Source organism: Lissotriton helveticus, chromosome 6 (assembly GCF_964261635.1).
Source record: "Lissotriton helveticus chromosome 6, aLisHel1.1, whole genome shotgun sequence".
Classification (NCBI taxonomy): Eukaryota; Metazoa; Chordata; class Amphibia; order Caudata; family Salamandridae; genus Lissotriton; species Lissotriton helveticus.
In genome coordinates, this window is record NC_136067.1 from 1,940,607,829 (window position 1) to 1,940,623,648 (window position 15,820).

General features: G+C 44.4%; 1 protein-coding gene across 1 annotated transcript in view; it reads left to right on the plus strand.

Moving 5' to 3' along the window:
- The window catches only part of EPHX2 (epoxide hydrolase 2), a 587,345-nt gene that overhangs the window by 201,615 nt on the left and 369,910 nt on the right, over window positions 1-15,820 (plus strand). Inside the window, exons 9-10 of the mRNA XM_078649944.1 lie at window positions 37-71; window positions 170-196. Coding sequence (XP_078506070.1) covers window positions 37-71; window positions 170-196 — 62 coding nt within the window. The remainder of the gene's footprint in view (window positions 1-36; window positions 72-169; window positions 197-15,820) is intronic.

The window sequence follows — 15,820 nt, forward strand, 5'->3', positions numbered from 1 at the left end:
AAATGAGTAACATTTATGTGTTTTTCTTTGTTTTAGACGTTGGTGAATATTCTCTGGAAGAAATTTGCAAGGTATAAAAAATAATCATGATTTTCCTGGCTTTAGTAAGTAGTTTTTCTTCAAGCTAGTTCCTGTACTTCTAACAAGGGCTGTCTCTGTTTCATTTCAGGATCTGGTGGTTTTCTTCAATAAGTTGGTAAGGCCTTTATACCTAATCTTTCCTATTTTTTTAAGTGAACGCACCTGGGTTATGGAACTTTCTGCATAGACATCTACCTTTACAATTGTTAGGTTAGTGCCAAAAGTTGCTTGACAAATATTTATTTTCTTCTTATGGCTTCTTCGTATGCCTCGCGTTGCAATATCTTGCAGAGGCTTGAAGATGCTTGTAGCACCTTCGTACTCACACTTTTTCAGGATGAGTTAATGGTGACATAGGCCAGTTGTTTCGGTGCACCCATGTCAGCTCTTCGGTCACATGTAAGGGAATGGCTTCATGAGGAATATTTCATGTTATTCCTCGGTTGACTCTGTAGTCTTTCTTTGGTGGCAACTGCATGCTGGTAGGTGCCGGGTCCTAGGTTTTACTCACATTCATGTTATGTGCTTAACAACTGACCTGGACATTTCATATTTTTAGAGACAAATATATTTCAGATAGATCATTAATAGGCTCACAGCACCACCTCCTTTTTTACTTGCTGAATTGGAAAAATATTTTCTGAATCAAATGTAATTTTTTCTTTGAGCAGACACCTTGGCAAAATGTTCTGTAAAAATTCAACTGTTTGCTTCTAATAATTAAAACCTAGCTGTCACCTTCGAGAATCGTAAAAATAATCAAGGTGTCCTATTTTACATTTGGCAATATGGGAGTTCTGAAATATATCTATTGTTGGAAGGCGGCATAACAGTGACATTCCCATTTACATAATCTGAGGTTTTTGGCTGACGTCACTGCCTTATGAATTCTGAGCCCATAACTTTGATAGGGAATCTGTGATCAGAATCAAGCCATACATTTCAGAAAAACTTTTTTACTCTCGAAGAATAGTTGGCTCATGTAATACTAGGTAACGTTCGATAAATATGAAGGTTTAGTATGTTAGTAGCATGTATATATGCGCCTTTACTTATATCTGATGCTTTCAATTCACATTCGAATCAATCAGAGGCCTCTTTTTCATTTTAACTGGTGTACAGTTCAATCCAACATACATTCTTTGTTGTGTTTGTCTCCCTCACAAATCTATATGCATTTTTTTTAATGTGTGTGAACAACCTACCCACTCACTCTGTCATTTGGCAAAGATGTATATGAAGCCATGTCCTAATCCAATACGTTCAATATTTTTCTGAGGATTCTTCTAAATGTATTGCCCTGAGCATCCCCCCCTTCGTGGTCCAGGGGCTATCTATATCTTTCTAGCTCTACTATCTACAGGCCCTGAATTTCGTGATATGTATCTTTTTAATGCACAGGTCTCCAGATTCAAAGGCTCACGAGAGCTAGGGAAGGAAATCGTGGCGGACACACGACTAGCTCCCCCGGGGAAGTGGAAACATGTCTAAGTGGCCGGTGTCTTTAAAAAGCAGATTCGCCTCTCAGGCATGACTCTAAAAAGCCTTTCTCATTGGAGCAGAGTCAGTCTCTTGCCAGGTGCATATCTGGCAGCCCAGTATTGCTTTGATGGCGTCAGGCACACCTCTAAAATGGCAGTAGGATTTGGCCAACATTGGTCACGTGTAAGGCCCACCTCTGAAAGCGGTACAAAAGGGGGTGGTAATGGACGGAGCATCTGAATCAATCAAACACTCACAGCCAGTCAAAAGATCTGGGTTTGATCCATCACCATTCTTTAGCTCATTCGGCCACCCCAGTTCAGACATGGCTATATGCCAATCAGTCTGACCCTGTGCCTCATGGGAACAGTCCAGCCCGAACTGCAAAGCCATGCCTTCCCTGGACCGGAAACAAGCTTCCGAGGACCGGTTTCTGGCATTCCAGCCGTCTTGCTTGAATCCAGTGGCAAAGTGAGCCATCACCACCCCCTTTTGTACCACCTCTGAAAGGCCAGCAGAGTTTGAGCAGAGGAAGACACGTGGTTGACACAACATTGACAGGCCGGTAGGGCTGGAGAAGGGTATGCCATTACAGGTGAACCCGTGACTGCCAGAGCTAAGAGTCGGTCACATGTTAGCCACACAGGCTCAGATCTGCTGAGCCCCACCGTACAGGCTGTAGGGCTGGGTCAGAGCCAGTCGCATGACAGACGCAGCTCTGGAAAACAAAACTGGCTAAGCTGTTGCGAAAATGTGAACCTGTTAAGAACAGTAGGGCTAAAGAGATGCTCCTTTGAAAACCAAGTAGGACAGGAGAAATGACAGATCGATGGCCTGCAGAGGAGGGTGGGCTGCAGCCAGCCACATGCCTGGCTCACCTCCAGCAGACCATTAAGGCTGGAAGAAGGTTCACTCAAATGATTGTAAGATGCATTGTGCACTTCTGAAAAAGCCAAAGGGCTGTGAGGAAATGACATCGCGTCTGCCATGTTTCTATAATAACGATTAGTAATGTTATTTATGTAGAGATTTTAGCCAAAACCCTTTATGTGACACAATTTTATAGGCAAGTCTTAGTTTCCATTTGCAATTAATACTCGTTTTGTGAACTATGGAGTGATAGAATGCCAAGTCCTTCTTGTCAGGATTTTATCCTGCAACGTGCAGGTCACACACACACATTTCAACAGTGTCTTCTCAGCCCACTGTGCTATCTCACCAGCTCACCAAGCATAGAGCAACGCGATAGGTCAGTGGAACACACTTAATGTAGGTAGAGCATGACATTCACAGGCTTCCCAGTGAATACCAAGGCCAACATACATGCAGACTCCCAAGCCTGCTCCCCTCTGCCCTTTTCACCCCTGCAACCCCCCCCCCCCCCCTCCTCCCCCCAACCTCCTTACAGTGCGAAGCATTTTGGCCTCAGCATTGTGTAAAGCTGTCCTCCACGCCTGGCTTATAACCAGCCAGGTGACAGGATGCAAACGCAGCAGCAAGCGAAATATGCTTTGGCAACTTCTTATCTTCCTCAACAACAGGATGCACACAAAAAGAAACTTTTTAATCAATGTATGTGCACATCTTCTTTTCCTGCATTACAAATAACAGTAAAACCTTTAAGAACATATGTTGTGCTGATGTGAAAAGGTCAGCATGCATCTCTCTATGTACATTGTTTGCTTCCCCATTAACACCATATTATGCAAGTATAGGCACATTTAAACACAGACCTATTGGGTTTGTCAGGGCTCATTTCTTTCTGTTTGCCATAGCTGCTACAGAGGAGTGACTCTGTTTTTGTCTGTGTGCCTCCCTGGGTCTGGGGCCTCTTAAGTCCTGCTCCCTCACTTTTAAGCTACTTGGGAGTTACTGATGAGGGAGCAGCTTTCTGTTATATTTCATACTAACATCGTGTGGTTTACTGAAGGCCCTTTATGGTATTTTACTCTGTAGTTATGTTGTTTTTCCGGCTTGCGTTTTATATGGCATATTTTTTTTTAAAACTTGTGCTTCTTTCATATGGACTTGTTGGCTTTCTGTTGTATTTTGCTCTATTGACATTATTGCGCTTTGCTTTGATTAGTCTGAAAGTAGACTTTCACTCCAGATTCCCAAGCACAACATTAGTGCTAGTCATTAACCTGATAATGCTGGATTGGCTGGCAGCATCAAAGGCGTTGAGACCTCTTCCAATGCTGGCTTGTTTGGGGATTGTCCCTGCTGATTTATCACCGCTTCAATGTATGTTTGCACATTCCTCCCTATTAGCACCTCTCAAGGTAGACTTGCTTCTAAACTTGTGTTGCACAGCACATTGTCTGTCTCCTATCTGCAAGACCACATCCGGGGGAAGATCCTTCTCCTACCTCGCAGCAAAGACCTGGAACACACGGCAATCACCATCACTGCCCCAATTCAGTGGGGGACCTGACTCTTCGGCTGAATCACATTGCCTTGTGACAGATCAGCAGTCTCTCCCTTCCCACCCCCAGCACCTTGAGACCCTTACTGCAGAGTAGTTACGCTTTACAAGCCACTTGATTGATTGATTGATATAGGAAGTTAAATTGAAAGAGATTGAGGCATGCATTTATTGAGGTATGGCATATATACTGAAGGGCCGGTGACCATTCTGCATTAGTCAGTAGTTCTCCCAGCTCTGCTTCCCACTTAGATCTCAATGAGGTCAGTGTTTTGAGCTTGGCATCCCTTTTGGATCTATAGCCAATCGTTATGAAGTGACTGCCATTGCCATGTGTCCCAGTGTACGTGTGAGGGCATCTGTCTCTGGTTCCGTCCCAGTCTCACCCCATGTAGATGTTTAGTCAGAGCAGCATGAGTCGAGAACTGAGGGAAAGTCATTTGCTTGGAGTATTACGGCAAAAGGCTAGAGGAAAACTAGGCTCATAAAACTCCACAACTGTTGTGATTCCTGCTCTAGTCCAATAGATCTTGTTCTCTCGCCTTCTGCAAAATGCTGAAGTGTCCACAATGGAATTTCTTGGGCACATGGGCCTCGCCTGATGATTGTGGCAGTCCCTGTGCCAATTATGGCGTGCCGTTCTAAAAAATAATGAGTCTGGGTGGGTATCACAGCATTTATCGAATACGTATTCCCCAAAAGTCTTGGAAGGCAATCCTCTGTTCAGATATGCAAGCTTCGGAGAGGCACCTGGCCTCAACCAACTAGATACACCCTGGAGTTGAGCAGCTAAATTATAAAACTTTAAACGGGAACAACAAGCCCTCCAATCACCTGTTGGCAGATATAAAATATTCCGGGCTGCCTGACCCCTATGCATACTACCCCATATCAATTCTGTTAGTTAAGTAGCCAGCTCTCAAAAGAAATGCCCGGTCAGCTGAAGCGGGATGTACGCTGTGACATAAAGGAACTGTGGTAGTAGTACCATTTTGGCCAAAGCCACCCGGCCCATTATTGACAATAGGTGTTTGCACCAGAAGCCTATGGAGGCTCTTGCTGAGAACATCGCCCTCCCCACATTACCCTTGATCACGTCCTGCTGATCTCAATTTACCCTGACTGTGAATTTTCTTGAGTCGGTTTGAGTGTTTTGCCCCCTGATCACACCTAGCAAATTATTGTCTGTGGTTTAATAGAGGCATTTACTGGACACTTTCAGACATTTATCGCAAAAAGCCAACTCTTACTGAAATGCTGCCCCTGGTGTAAAGGTGGTAATTCTTGGCAGCATGCGGGTATCTGTGGCATAATGCCCATTTCTGATCAAATGCCAGTCCTAGCATAACAGTGATAATTATTAGCAATTTGTTGGAATCCATCGCATGATGCCCACCCCTGTAAAATGCTGGCCCTGGTTTTTTTTTTGCCAAATCGTGGGCATCAGTTGCATGATGCCTGATGTTCGTAAAATGGGAAAATTCTGCCCCTGGCATAATGGTAATTATTACCAACTGATGCCCATCTATAGTATGATGATCCCCCTCTGTAAAATGCTGGAATTGGCTTAATGACGACAATTCTTGCAAATTATGGCCATCAATGGCCCCCCTTGATAAATGTTGTGTTTTGCCAGTCCCGCAATCTAGTAAAACATTGGAAAGTCTCTTCCATACTCCTCATGAACTCCTACAACACTGTCACTTTGGCTTATACTGCACTTTATCCTTTGCTTTATTTTACTGTTCTGCTCAATGTTGGCGTCCGCAATTTTACTGTGAATCTGTAGGCGGTAGCGTAAGTGCCTGGATTGCTGTTGTTTTTGTAGTTGGGCTGTGGTAGCAACTGTTCACCAGTGCTCCTAAAATGTGCCAAGAACAGCATCTCAGGCCACCTCATCTTCATGCTGTTGCTGTGGTTGAGACCCTAGCCTAGATGTAAGTGGTTACCCACCCCATCTCTCACCATCTAGCTCTGATGCAACTGGCAGCGTTGTATCCCCGTCAACTTACCTGCAACTTCTGTTCCACTGTCTGGACCTCTACCAGGCCCGCCTTCTCGTGTCGGACTTGGCGTATGGAGCCCAATAGATATAGTGTAACATTTCTATATAGTGCTCCTTCTGCAGATGTATGGTGATGTGATGTGCAAAATACACAGCCCTTGCTGTTATACCAACAACAGCACTTCTTGCACTGCCTGATCCACCTCTGTTATGCTTAGATTTTGACGTCATTGTCTTGTATGATATCCCATCACCATTCACCCACGTCATTCCTTCCATGGTTAGCACTCAGCAAATCCAAAGTACACCCGACTGGAGACCCCCCAATCAGGGTGAAACCGGCCTTGGGATGTTTGCGTTCCATTTCAGGGAGGACCTGACCTGGTAGTTTGGGCTGGACTGTTCCTATTGGAGCAGAGTCAAGACTGATTTGCATATGGTTGGGTCCAAACTGAGGTGACATGGTGGGCTAAAATGCAATGGGTTAGAACGCTACCGCGCGCGATTGCCAGTGATCAGACTTATTGCGAACATCCTCCCATAACCTTCTGTGTGTTTGAAGCTCTCAACAAATAGCAAACTGTAATAAATAAATATGAAAAAGTAATTTAGAGATTCCCTCTGGCACCGGCCTTGAGCACGAGGTTAACTTTGTACTTTGATAAATCAGCTGTTCCAAGAAAGTGACAGACACGACAAAGTCAGCATTTTGCCTCCACTCTCATTAAATAACATTGCCTGCTTCTACTTCTGCGTCCATTTATCTGGCCCGACCGTATAATTAGAACTTTGGATAACAGTTTCCATTCCTTTGATAAAATATAATTAACCCATTAGCCCTAAATCAAGAAAACGGGATTAAAATACAAAAAGGAAAATGTTACAATCAGCAGCTTTTGTAACTGATTAAAGGGAAATTAAACATCACTCTGAAACAATCTAGGCTTTGGTGGGAGCTGAAGTTGTAGTTTCCATTACAGACTCCAGCTGAGCCCTACATGGAACAATTTCCTAAACAATAAGATTTTATTTTCTCAAAGAGAAATTATTACCTGCTGTCAAATCCTTTTCTGCATGATTGTATTATTATGGAAGGCATTTGTAATGCCACGATAGTTTACTTGCCTCTTTTCCAATAACCAATGTTTTTCAGTTAATAATGTTTTAGAGCATTTTTTCAGTTTGAACTTTAGATAAAATAATTGGAATGTTTTTCGATTTTTTAAGTTTAAATGATCCGCGTTATCAATCCTTTTCCTTAATGAGACCTCATTTATGTACCACAGAGGGCTTGATTCTGAAAAACCTTGTGACATCATCACTTTGGCTGAGGATGGCAAAAAAGAGAATTTATCCTTCTTATTCCCAAATTCTGACTCATAGAATTGGGCCGTGCTGGATTTTCTGACCACTAATTCCACTCACCTTTGTTAGAAGTCCACCACGCTGGGGAATTTTATGCAGTTGTTAGTTTGGGAAGGCGGGTAGTCATTGGGAATAAGTGAATTGGTATGGGAATGTCTCCTGCGTGGTAAACGGGTGTGCACCTCTGCCTGGCCTGACCCACCACTGCGTGTAAGCTGGTATTCCAACGGTGGCCCAGCTCACGCGCTAATTGAGCATCCACGCCGAGGTCTTGGCCTGTCCAGCTATGGCCCGCAGGTAAGAGTGGTCGGGCTCTGGGGCCGGGTTGGGGTGGGGAGTATTCAACAGGAGGGAAAATTAAATAAATAATTAATTTCCCCTCATTCTTGTCTGTCAATATCCCCCACCCGGCCCGCTGCTATTACAAGCACGGGCCACGACTGGGCCTGTGCTTTGCTGTGAGTTCCAGAAGTCGAGTCTTAGACCCGGAGGTGCGCATCATGCATTCCGTCCAGCTGGGACGGTACAACTATCTGTGTCCTGGATTGGATTGTGGGCCTTAAGATGGAGAATGCAGATGCTTTTAGGATTGATGATCAACACAGCCTGAGTACTGACATTTCAGTAAATGGTGGGGAATGGGGTTGATTTAGGAGATTCTGTAGTCTGAGGTGGGAAAGTTCTAGACAGGGCTTTCCCTGTTTGTCTCTCCCTGTGTGCTACTTCGAGAAGGCTGATAGCAGTCGGGTGCATAGGTTTCACACACCACCGTGCTCATGATTTGGGTACTCCTGCCTAGAATCAGCATCATCACTGTTTGTTGTGAGCCATCCCCTTTTACAAAGATTGTGCCTGTGCTGCAGAAAATGTCAAATATGAAAAGGAACCACCCAAAGCAGTTCCTGGGTATTTGCAGTAGGATCAACACATTTTTTTCTCCAGTTTTATATAGCACAAACTCAACCCAAAGGTATTGGAGTGCTTTACATGAGCACTAGGTGCATTACACAAGGACACGTTCATTTTCTTTTAAGCACGGGGAGATGAAGTGATTTGCCCAGAATCACAGGATGTTGAGCCCACGCCACAACTCGAACCTGGTTCCTCAGTTCCTCGGTTGGCAGCTCATTTAGGAAGGAAACGGTTCTAGTATCTATCTAGAAACATCCCGAGTGTGTGTTCTACTTTTAAAAAGGTAGGTCCTGTGCCCAGGGATAACCTATAAATATATGTGAAGAAAGTATAGAGAAAAATATAGGAAGTGCCTCACGTAAGCAACCAACCTGGAACTAATTGGCAGGTTGTCACCAATTTGCTCACTTTGTCATCATCAACAACTTTTCCTATGTATATGGAGGAACCAACAGCCGAACAAGATCAGAAGAATGTTATGTGTGTGTGTGTGTGTGTGTGTATATCTATATAATCCTACTGTGTATGACACATATCTCAAAGACCTCACAGGGTCCTCATATGGGGAAGGGAGAATTCTTCCTCACAAGAGGAGATCTTAAAAATAAGTTGTGTGTAGCATATAGCAACCGTCTTTCATTTTTATGCTCACACGATTAAAAACAAAATGCCACATTTAGACCATTTTAAGAAGAAAGGATGACATGTTTCATTGCCACCCCTTACTTACTGGCATATTCATCAGGGCATGAAGACCATGTTTTACCCATGTGTGCAGTGGACCTGTCTATTAAAAGAGATGTAGAGGATAGACAACAAAACAAACATATTAGTCAAATTCGATATTTAGTCACTCAGATCCTGTACTTTAAATGAAAGAGGAGGATAGTTGCATTATAGCCACCGGGTGAGTGCCTACCACTAGGCCACAAGGGAGTAGAGGGAAAAAAACATTTTAAAGATGTACGGTCGCCTGAAAAACAAATGGTATACATCCATTCACGTTGTATGTAATTTAAAGGTCTGCATTTAAAAAAAGAAGTGCAGGGTATTCCCACGCAACCAGAAATGAGTTTCACATGACTATGAGTAGAGGTAGTGTACTTCCACCCCTGCACACGTGTGTCGTTTTGTCACACACGGGAAAACATTTTAAGGATCCCCCTCACCTCCATACTAGGCCCCTTAGTATGTTATGTTACGTTAAAGACACTTGTTGAGTGCACGTACACCAAACGGTTTCATGGCGCTGAGTATCTCAAACTATCAAGCGCAAGTGGCCGCAAGCTCTCACTTAAGCCTAAAAGCACCCAGGACCTCAGTTATTATCGTCACCTATACTGAACAGTAACTGTGAACTTTACTCCAGGTGTATGTGTCACCCTGCTTGAACATAAACCCTGCTTTCAAAGAACTGTCTAGTAGGGAAAATAGAGAGACCTACGGTTCACAGAAACCGTGGAAGCTGCTTATCTGCACCCATAGGGAGCTCGCACTTGAGCTGTAATATGGTTGAATTAGTTCTGTGTGTGTAGCATCTGAAGTGCACTTCCTTATGGTGACTAACAGTGCTTGTTTGTAGTGTTGTCTTGTTCCCCTCTTTTAACTAAAACCAACACCCCAGACTGGACAATGATTTTTTTCTAACTGTTGTTGAATTGTTTGTGTACTGAGTCTCCCCCCCCCAACCCCAAGACCCGCTCTCTAAGAATCCTTTGACTGCTCCCCATGCTGGCCTGATGGTCAAGGGTGGAATGACCCAGTTGTCAGGGGCATCGTAGGACAGATGCTAAGACACAAAAGCGAAACTACCCCATCCACAAAGACTGTGGCCCATTAGACCCTCTGTCCCCTTAAGGGGGTCTGGCAGCTGGTAAAACCTACACAGTTATAACTAAGTGTTGGTTCACAAACAGAGTTAGCCAACTGGTTTTTACTCTGCACTCATAGTGAAAAAAGATGTAGAAGAGAGCAAAGATGCCAAAGACGACTTTGTGCTTTCATAGGAGTGGCCGTATGAGTTTGTTTGATTTGAAAAATTGATTTACACGTGGAAAAATGGTGCCTAGGTGGCAAAAGTGATGGGCATTGAAAGATACAGAGCGATATTACTGCCATTCTTACTCCTAAGGAATGTCTGCAGCACAGCCAGTCTTCAGCTGCAAGTTTAAAGGAAGTAGGAATTGAAATCCGCGACTTGCGTGGATGTCTGAAGGTATTCTGTGAGTCCCAGAAAATGTTCAAATTGACGCATGTCATTAGCATAAATCTATATTATATATATGCACATTTCTATTGAATGACTCTCTTCAAGTAGCATTTAACATGAACACACCGAATGTATCCTCACAATAACTTTGTCACATATTCCTTGATATTTGTTCTTTCCCAAAATGACCTGAGAGCTACGTGCTCTGCAACAAATGCTTGGTATCCCAGGATAAATCCCTTTGAGGCAGATTGACCTGAGGTGCTCTTTGTACTTGGCCATGGAATGACTTCCTGTAGTGTAGACCTGTGTCTTCAATGTATGAACCCTAAGGAGAAGGCCTTCCTAGTTTTGGTGCTTCATTTTATGTGTATCCTGTTCTCTCAGTCATGTATAATGGAATACCAATTATTTTACTAGAATTCATTTCTATGTATGGTTTTGAGACATTGGCCTTCTCTTAGTAACATGTTCGGGGGGGGGGGGGTGTTTGTGGTCATGGCATTCTCAATGTTGCATTCAGTTTCTCAATTGTTCATACTAGTCAACACCTACATATTTATCAGAAGGACCTACACATTTTGTATTGATACCACTCCTTCGCATTTATATTGAGGGGTCCTTTAATATCCTTTAATATGCAAATTGAAAAGATAGTTTAACTGGATATATATGGGATGGGAAGGAGATGTCTCTTAAACGTTCAAGTCCATTAATACTACAAGAATTTGTGACCTGACCTCTAAGCCCCCACAAATGACTTGACATTCAGCACTGCTTTCATTGAGAGATCTGGCCTTTGTATGACATTTCGGGCTGTGAACCATACTTGTCAGGTGTACTCTAATTCACTCGCCATCAGGCTCTTTAACTTATTCCATTTATTTTGTAATATTCTTTTTATTGTAATAAAGCCTTGGCTCATGCAGTACTCATAAAAGAAATGTCACTGCTGTATAGACACATTAGGCACGGATATATTATATGGCATATTCTAGATAACAGCAGGTGGTAATACCAAAAACGAGGGCTCTGATTTTACCAGACATATTTGGTACAACTTTTAAGCCATATTGTGCTAAGTGTTTCCGCCTTCATTGCGGGTGCACTTCTAGTAAAATTGCTGGATCCTGGCAAACCCACAATCTCATGACTGCATGATTTACAACAAATTTTTATTAAAAAATGTTTTAAATCAGTGACCTTGTCTCACACATATCTGCCCCTTCTCAGCAGGTCAGGTAGGTTGTTAGGTCACAGGCAGAACCACGGCTCTTCCAGCAAGAAGCACAAACCTCAGGAGATGTCCCCACACCTCTGGGAAACTAACTGCCCAACAGACACAAGTCTTGGATCTTGGCAGTTCTTTTTTTTAAAATAATTTTTATTGAGCAGAGCAATCGGTTCATGATACATTATATACATGAAATCATTATTAAAACCAGTTACAAAGAAAAAACAATAAAACAGCCTTTTAGCTAAAGCAGCTAATCCTATAGTCATTCACGAAACAAAGTGCAAAGTGCAAATTTATCTTGTTACATAGCAGCAATGAAAAAGAACTCCTACTACGCCTAAAGTGCAATATCAATAAAGTTCTAGTGCCATCTTATCGTCAAAAGCCATCATAGCTACCATCTTTTTAAACACCGGAAAATATGGCTATAATGGCTCATTATATTATTGACCCCAATACAAGATACATAATTCTATCAAGTGCACAGACTAAAACGTGCTAATGCCTCTAAAGTGCAATACAATAAAGTGCTAGTACCTCTTAAAAAACTGCTACATTGATTTACCACTTTAAGTGTTATGATCTCTCTTTAAACTTCTCTAATTCATTAAAAAACTTCCAATTTTTTTCACATTTTTTTAGTAGCACCTACCCTCCTGGCATAGGCTTTTTCAAATTTTCAGGTCCTTTTAATTTTATTAAACCGTTTCAGATGAAAAGGGCCTTCCCTAGATTTCCAATTTTGCATAATTAGGGAACGAGCCACTGAACTCGTAATAAATATAAAAGGTCTTTCGGGTTCGGATAGCACCGTTTCCCCTCTGCAGATTCCAAACAATGCAGCTTCGGCCTCAAGCGGCATACTCTTTACAATAGCTTGCTCGATATCCATAAAAACTGTCTCCCAAAAAATCCTAAGGCCTGAATATGAGAAAAAAGTATGGTGCCAACCGCCTTCCCCATCTATCTGGCATCGAAAAAAACTTATTTTTAACTCCCGGAAATCTTTTATTTAAGGTGGCCGGAGTTAGGTAAGAGAGCCATCGCAAAAGGAAGGCCACCCTTTTAAAATTGGTACAAAAGGGGGTGGCTTGGCAGTTCGGGTTGGACTGTTCCCATGAGGCACAGGGTCAGACTGATTTGCATAAAGCCATGTCTGAACTGGGGTGGCAGAGTGGGCTAAAGAACGGTGATGGATTAAACCCAGATCTTTTGACTGGGTGTGAGTGTTTGATTGATTCAGATGCTCCGTCCATCACCACCCCCTTTTGTACCACCCTTTTAAAATTGGCAGCACGTAGAGATTTACTTCCTAAATGGCAGATGGATTCCCACTCCTTCCCAGACAACCTGCATCCGGTCTCCCGAGTTATTTTCTCCAGATGATTATTTATCACAGGGACTTGTCCTAATTTATGTAGCAGCCTATACCAATTTCCCACCCCTCTTATATTGGCCCCATAAAGGGCTACCATCAATTGATTAGGGGAATCAAGGATACCACAAGTATTTTTTAATAAGTAAATGATTCCTAAATATTCAAGAAAGGTCGGCTTCCGGTGGCTCTCCGCCCTTACCAAAACTTCTTGCCACGAAATTGGCCTGTTTTGTATTATAAAATGCCTTAACTCAGAAAGTCCACAGCCTTCCCAAATATTTATATGCCTTAATTGGAGCTGGAGACCGAGACTAGCACATTTCCTTATTTTTGAATACTGGAGACCCGACAAACTCATATTTTTGAAAAAGGACTGAAGTCTAAAAAGATAATCTTTTAAAGTTTTATAACGTGTTTTTTTTGGAAGTTTAGAAGTTTTTAAAAATACTTGAGTTAGTGATCCGATTTCTTGTGTCATTTTATCTATAAAAAAGCTGTCTCTAAAGGAATTTGATCCTATCAAGCCGGACACTAAATCTAAAAAAGCAACCTCGTAATAAGTTCTTAAATGCGGCAGCGCTAAACCCCCTTGTTCTATTGATAATTGTACCACATTAAGTTTGACCGTTGGAGCTTTCTTACCCCAAATAAATTGTCTGAATAGGGTATCAATTCCCCTGAAATAGGACTGATTTATTTTTATCAGGACATTAGAAAATAAAAGCTTAGCAACATACTACTGTTTCCAAATGCACGCCTTCGTGGCCAACATCAAATGCGCATCCAGCGGTTTTGTCACACCCATACAAGGTAATTTTTTAAACTTCAATTCTTTGCTGTCCATTTGGTCTTTCTTTCCTCCGCTCTAACCCCCAGCAAGTACGTTTTGCTGGAACCCCCTTCCGTTCCCCCAGTACCCTCCTGCTCGTCTATGCCCACTCCAACACCAGTCACTTATTTGTCCTTGCTCAGCCTCTCTTTTCCCACAACACATGCATTGGCATCCATGCCCATGGAAACCATTTTATGAGCAGAAATCTTATTAGGGCCTTACCTGATGCCAAGGTTGGTGCCCCTGCTGATGCCATCCTCCTCGCCAGTCCTACCCCTCCTTTTCCTCCTGCATAGGCCTTGTGCTCCTGTAATGAACTTCACTATTGCGCCGCAACGCCCAGCGCCTGGGTGGGCCGAAGCGGCCCTGCTCTGCCGGTTCGCTGCTGCCTCACATACTCTGCCATCTCTTGCGTACCAGAGGCCGTTCGCGACCTACCAGCTGCTGGGGCCGTCCGGACCTTCGTACGTTGGCCACGTAGGGGTTCGCTTGCTGATTTCAGGCGAACCGCGCTGGGCCCAGCCCTCTCTTCACCTTGGTGTGATCGAGCTGCCCCTAGCTCTACCGAGTCCGCTTCAATGCCCCTCTTCTTCCCCTGAAATAAAGAAGACAGTACTGGTGTGCTAGTACCTCCGATACCGATCCCTAGCACCTTTGAGCCCCTTGATGCATTCCCCCCCTCACTATCAGCTAAAAACTACCAGGGGCACCACCAATTCACTCCCTCCCCAAGTGGCCAACCCTCAGTGGGGGTTCCCCTAACCACGCCAAAATATTCATCCACCAATGCCTCCTGCCCCAGTCCTCCTCCCCGTCGTTCCATTCCAGCATGGCCGCCACTATGGTGGAAGCTGGACCCCTTGCGGACCCCATCCCCTCACTGGGTGACCTCCTCCCCCTCTGAAACCTGTCTCTGCCCCCCAATGCAGGGACACACCCTTACCTATGTAATCATCCAAGCGGGACTCCAGGTCCCCCCCTCTGCCGGTGCCTCCTCCCAATGGCCAAAAATATCCAGACCAACCCAATCTATGCCCTTATCTCCTGCCCCCGGCCCTCCCTCCTCCCAATTAAGTTTGATTCACCACCTCACTCTCCTGCGGCTTGAGGAGTCCCTACCTCCCTCCACCCTGCCCACTTTTGCCAGCTGCCTACTTCTTGTACCTCCTCTGGCCCTTCCCTCCCCCTTCTCTCCGGCAGCAACACTCTCCTCAAAGGGTTCCCCTGAAGCCACACACCTCCATGAGCCCCTCCCGGCCTTATGTGTATCAAAAGCTGGCTTTTTTCCTTTATTCATGCCTGCGGCCCCGTAGATGCACCTAACACACGACAGGGCTGCCTCTCTCCGCCCCGCCGTACTTAGCTCGGCCTCGCCTCCCACCTGCATTGTGCGTGCCAGCCCACCTCTCGGCATGACACTCCTCACCCGCACCTTCGCCGCCCTCCCTGACGTGACCCCGGACATCTTGGAGGGCCGCACCGCAATAGGACCGGCCCCGCAAACAATGCGGCTGCTTCCCTGTGACCAGAGCGGCTGCAAGAGCTCACCTCCGGAGGCACTGCCCCCCATGTTCACCCTGAATGTGGCGGGGAACACTCCAACACCGCCATTTCCACCCTGCAGACTCCTGGTGAGGCGGGCGAGCCGGGCAGGGAGATGCGTCCCCCACCACCAGATCCATCCTACCAGCCTGCTTCAGAAGGCGCATCGCCTCTACCACCAGCCTTTCACTATCAGACATAGTAAGTGCAAAAAGGACACTATCAAGAATCACCTATAAAGAACAATAGAACCTAGACCAGGGACAAAGAACACTACTGACAAGCACTACCAGCCACCAGGTCACCTGAACCTAAAATAGTGGCTGGCAGCCCAAACTGAACCCCCAAAAAA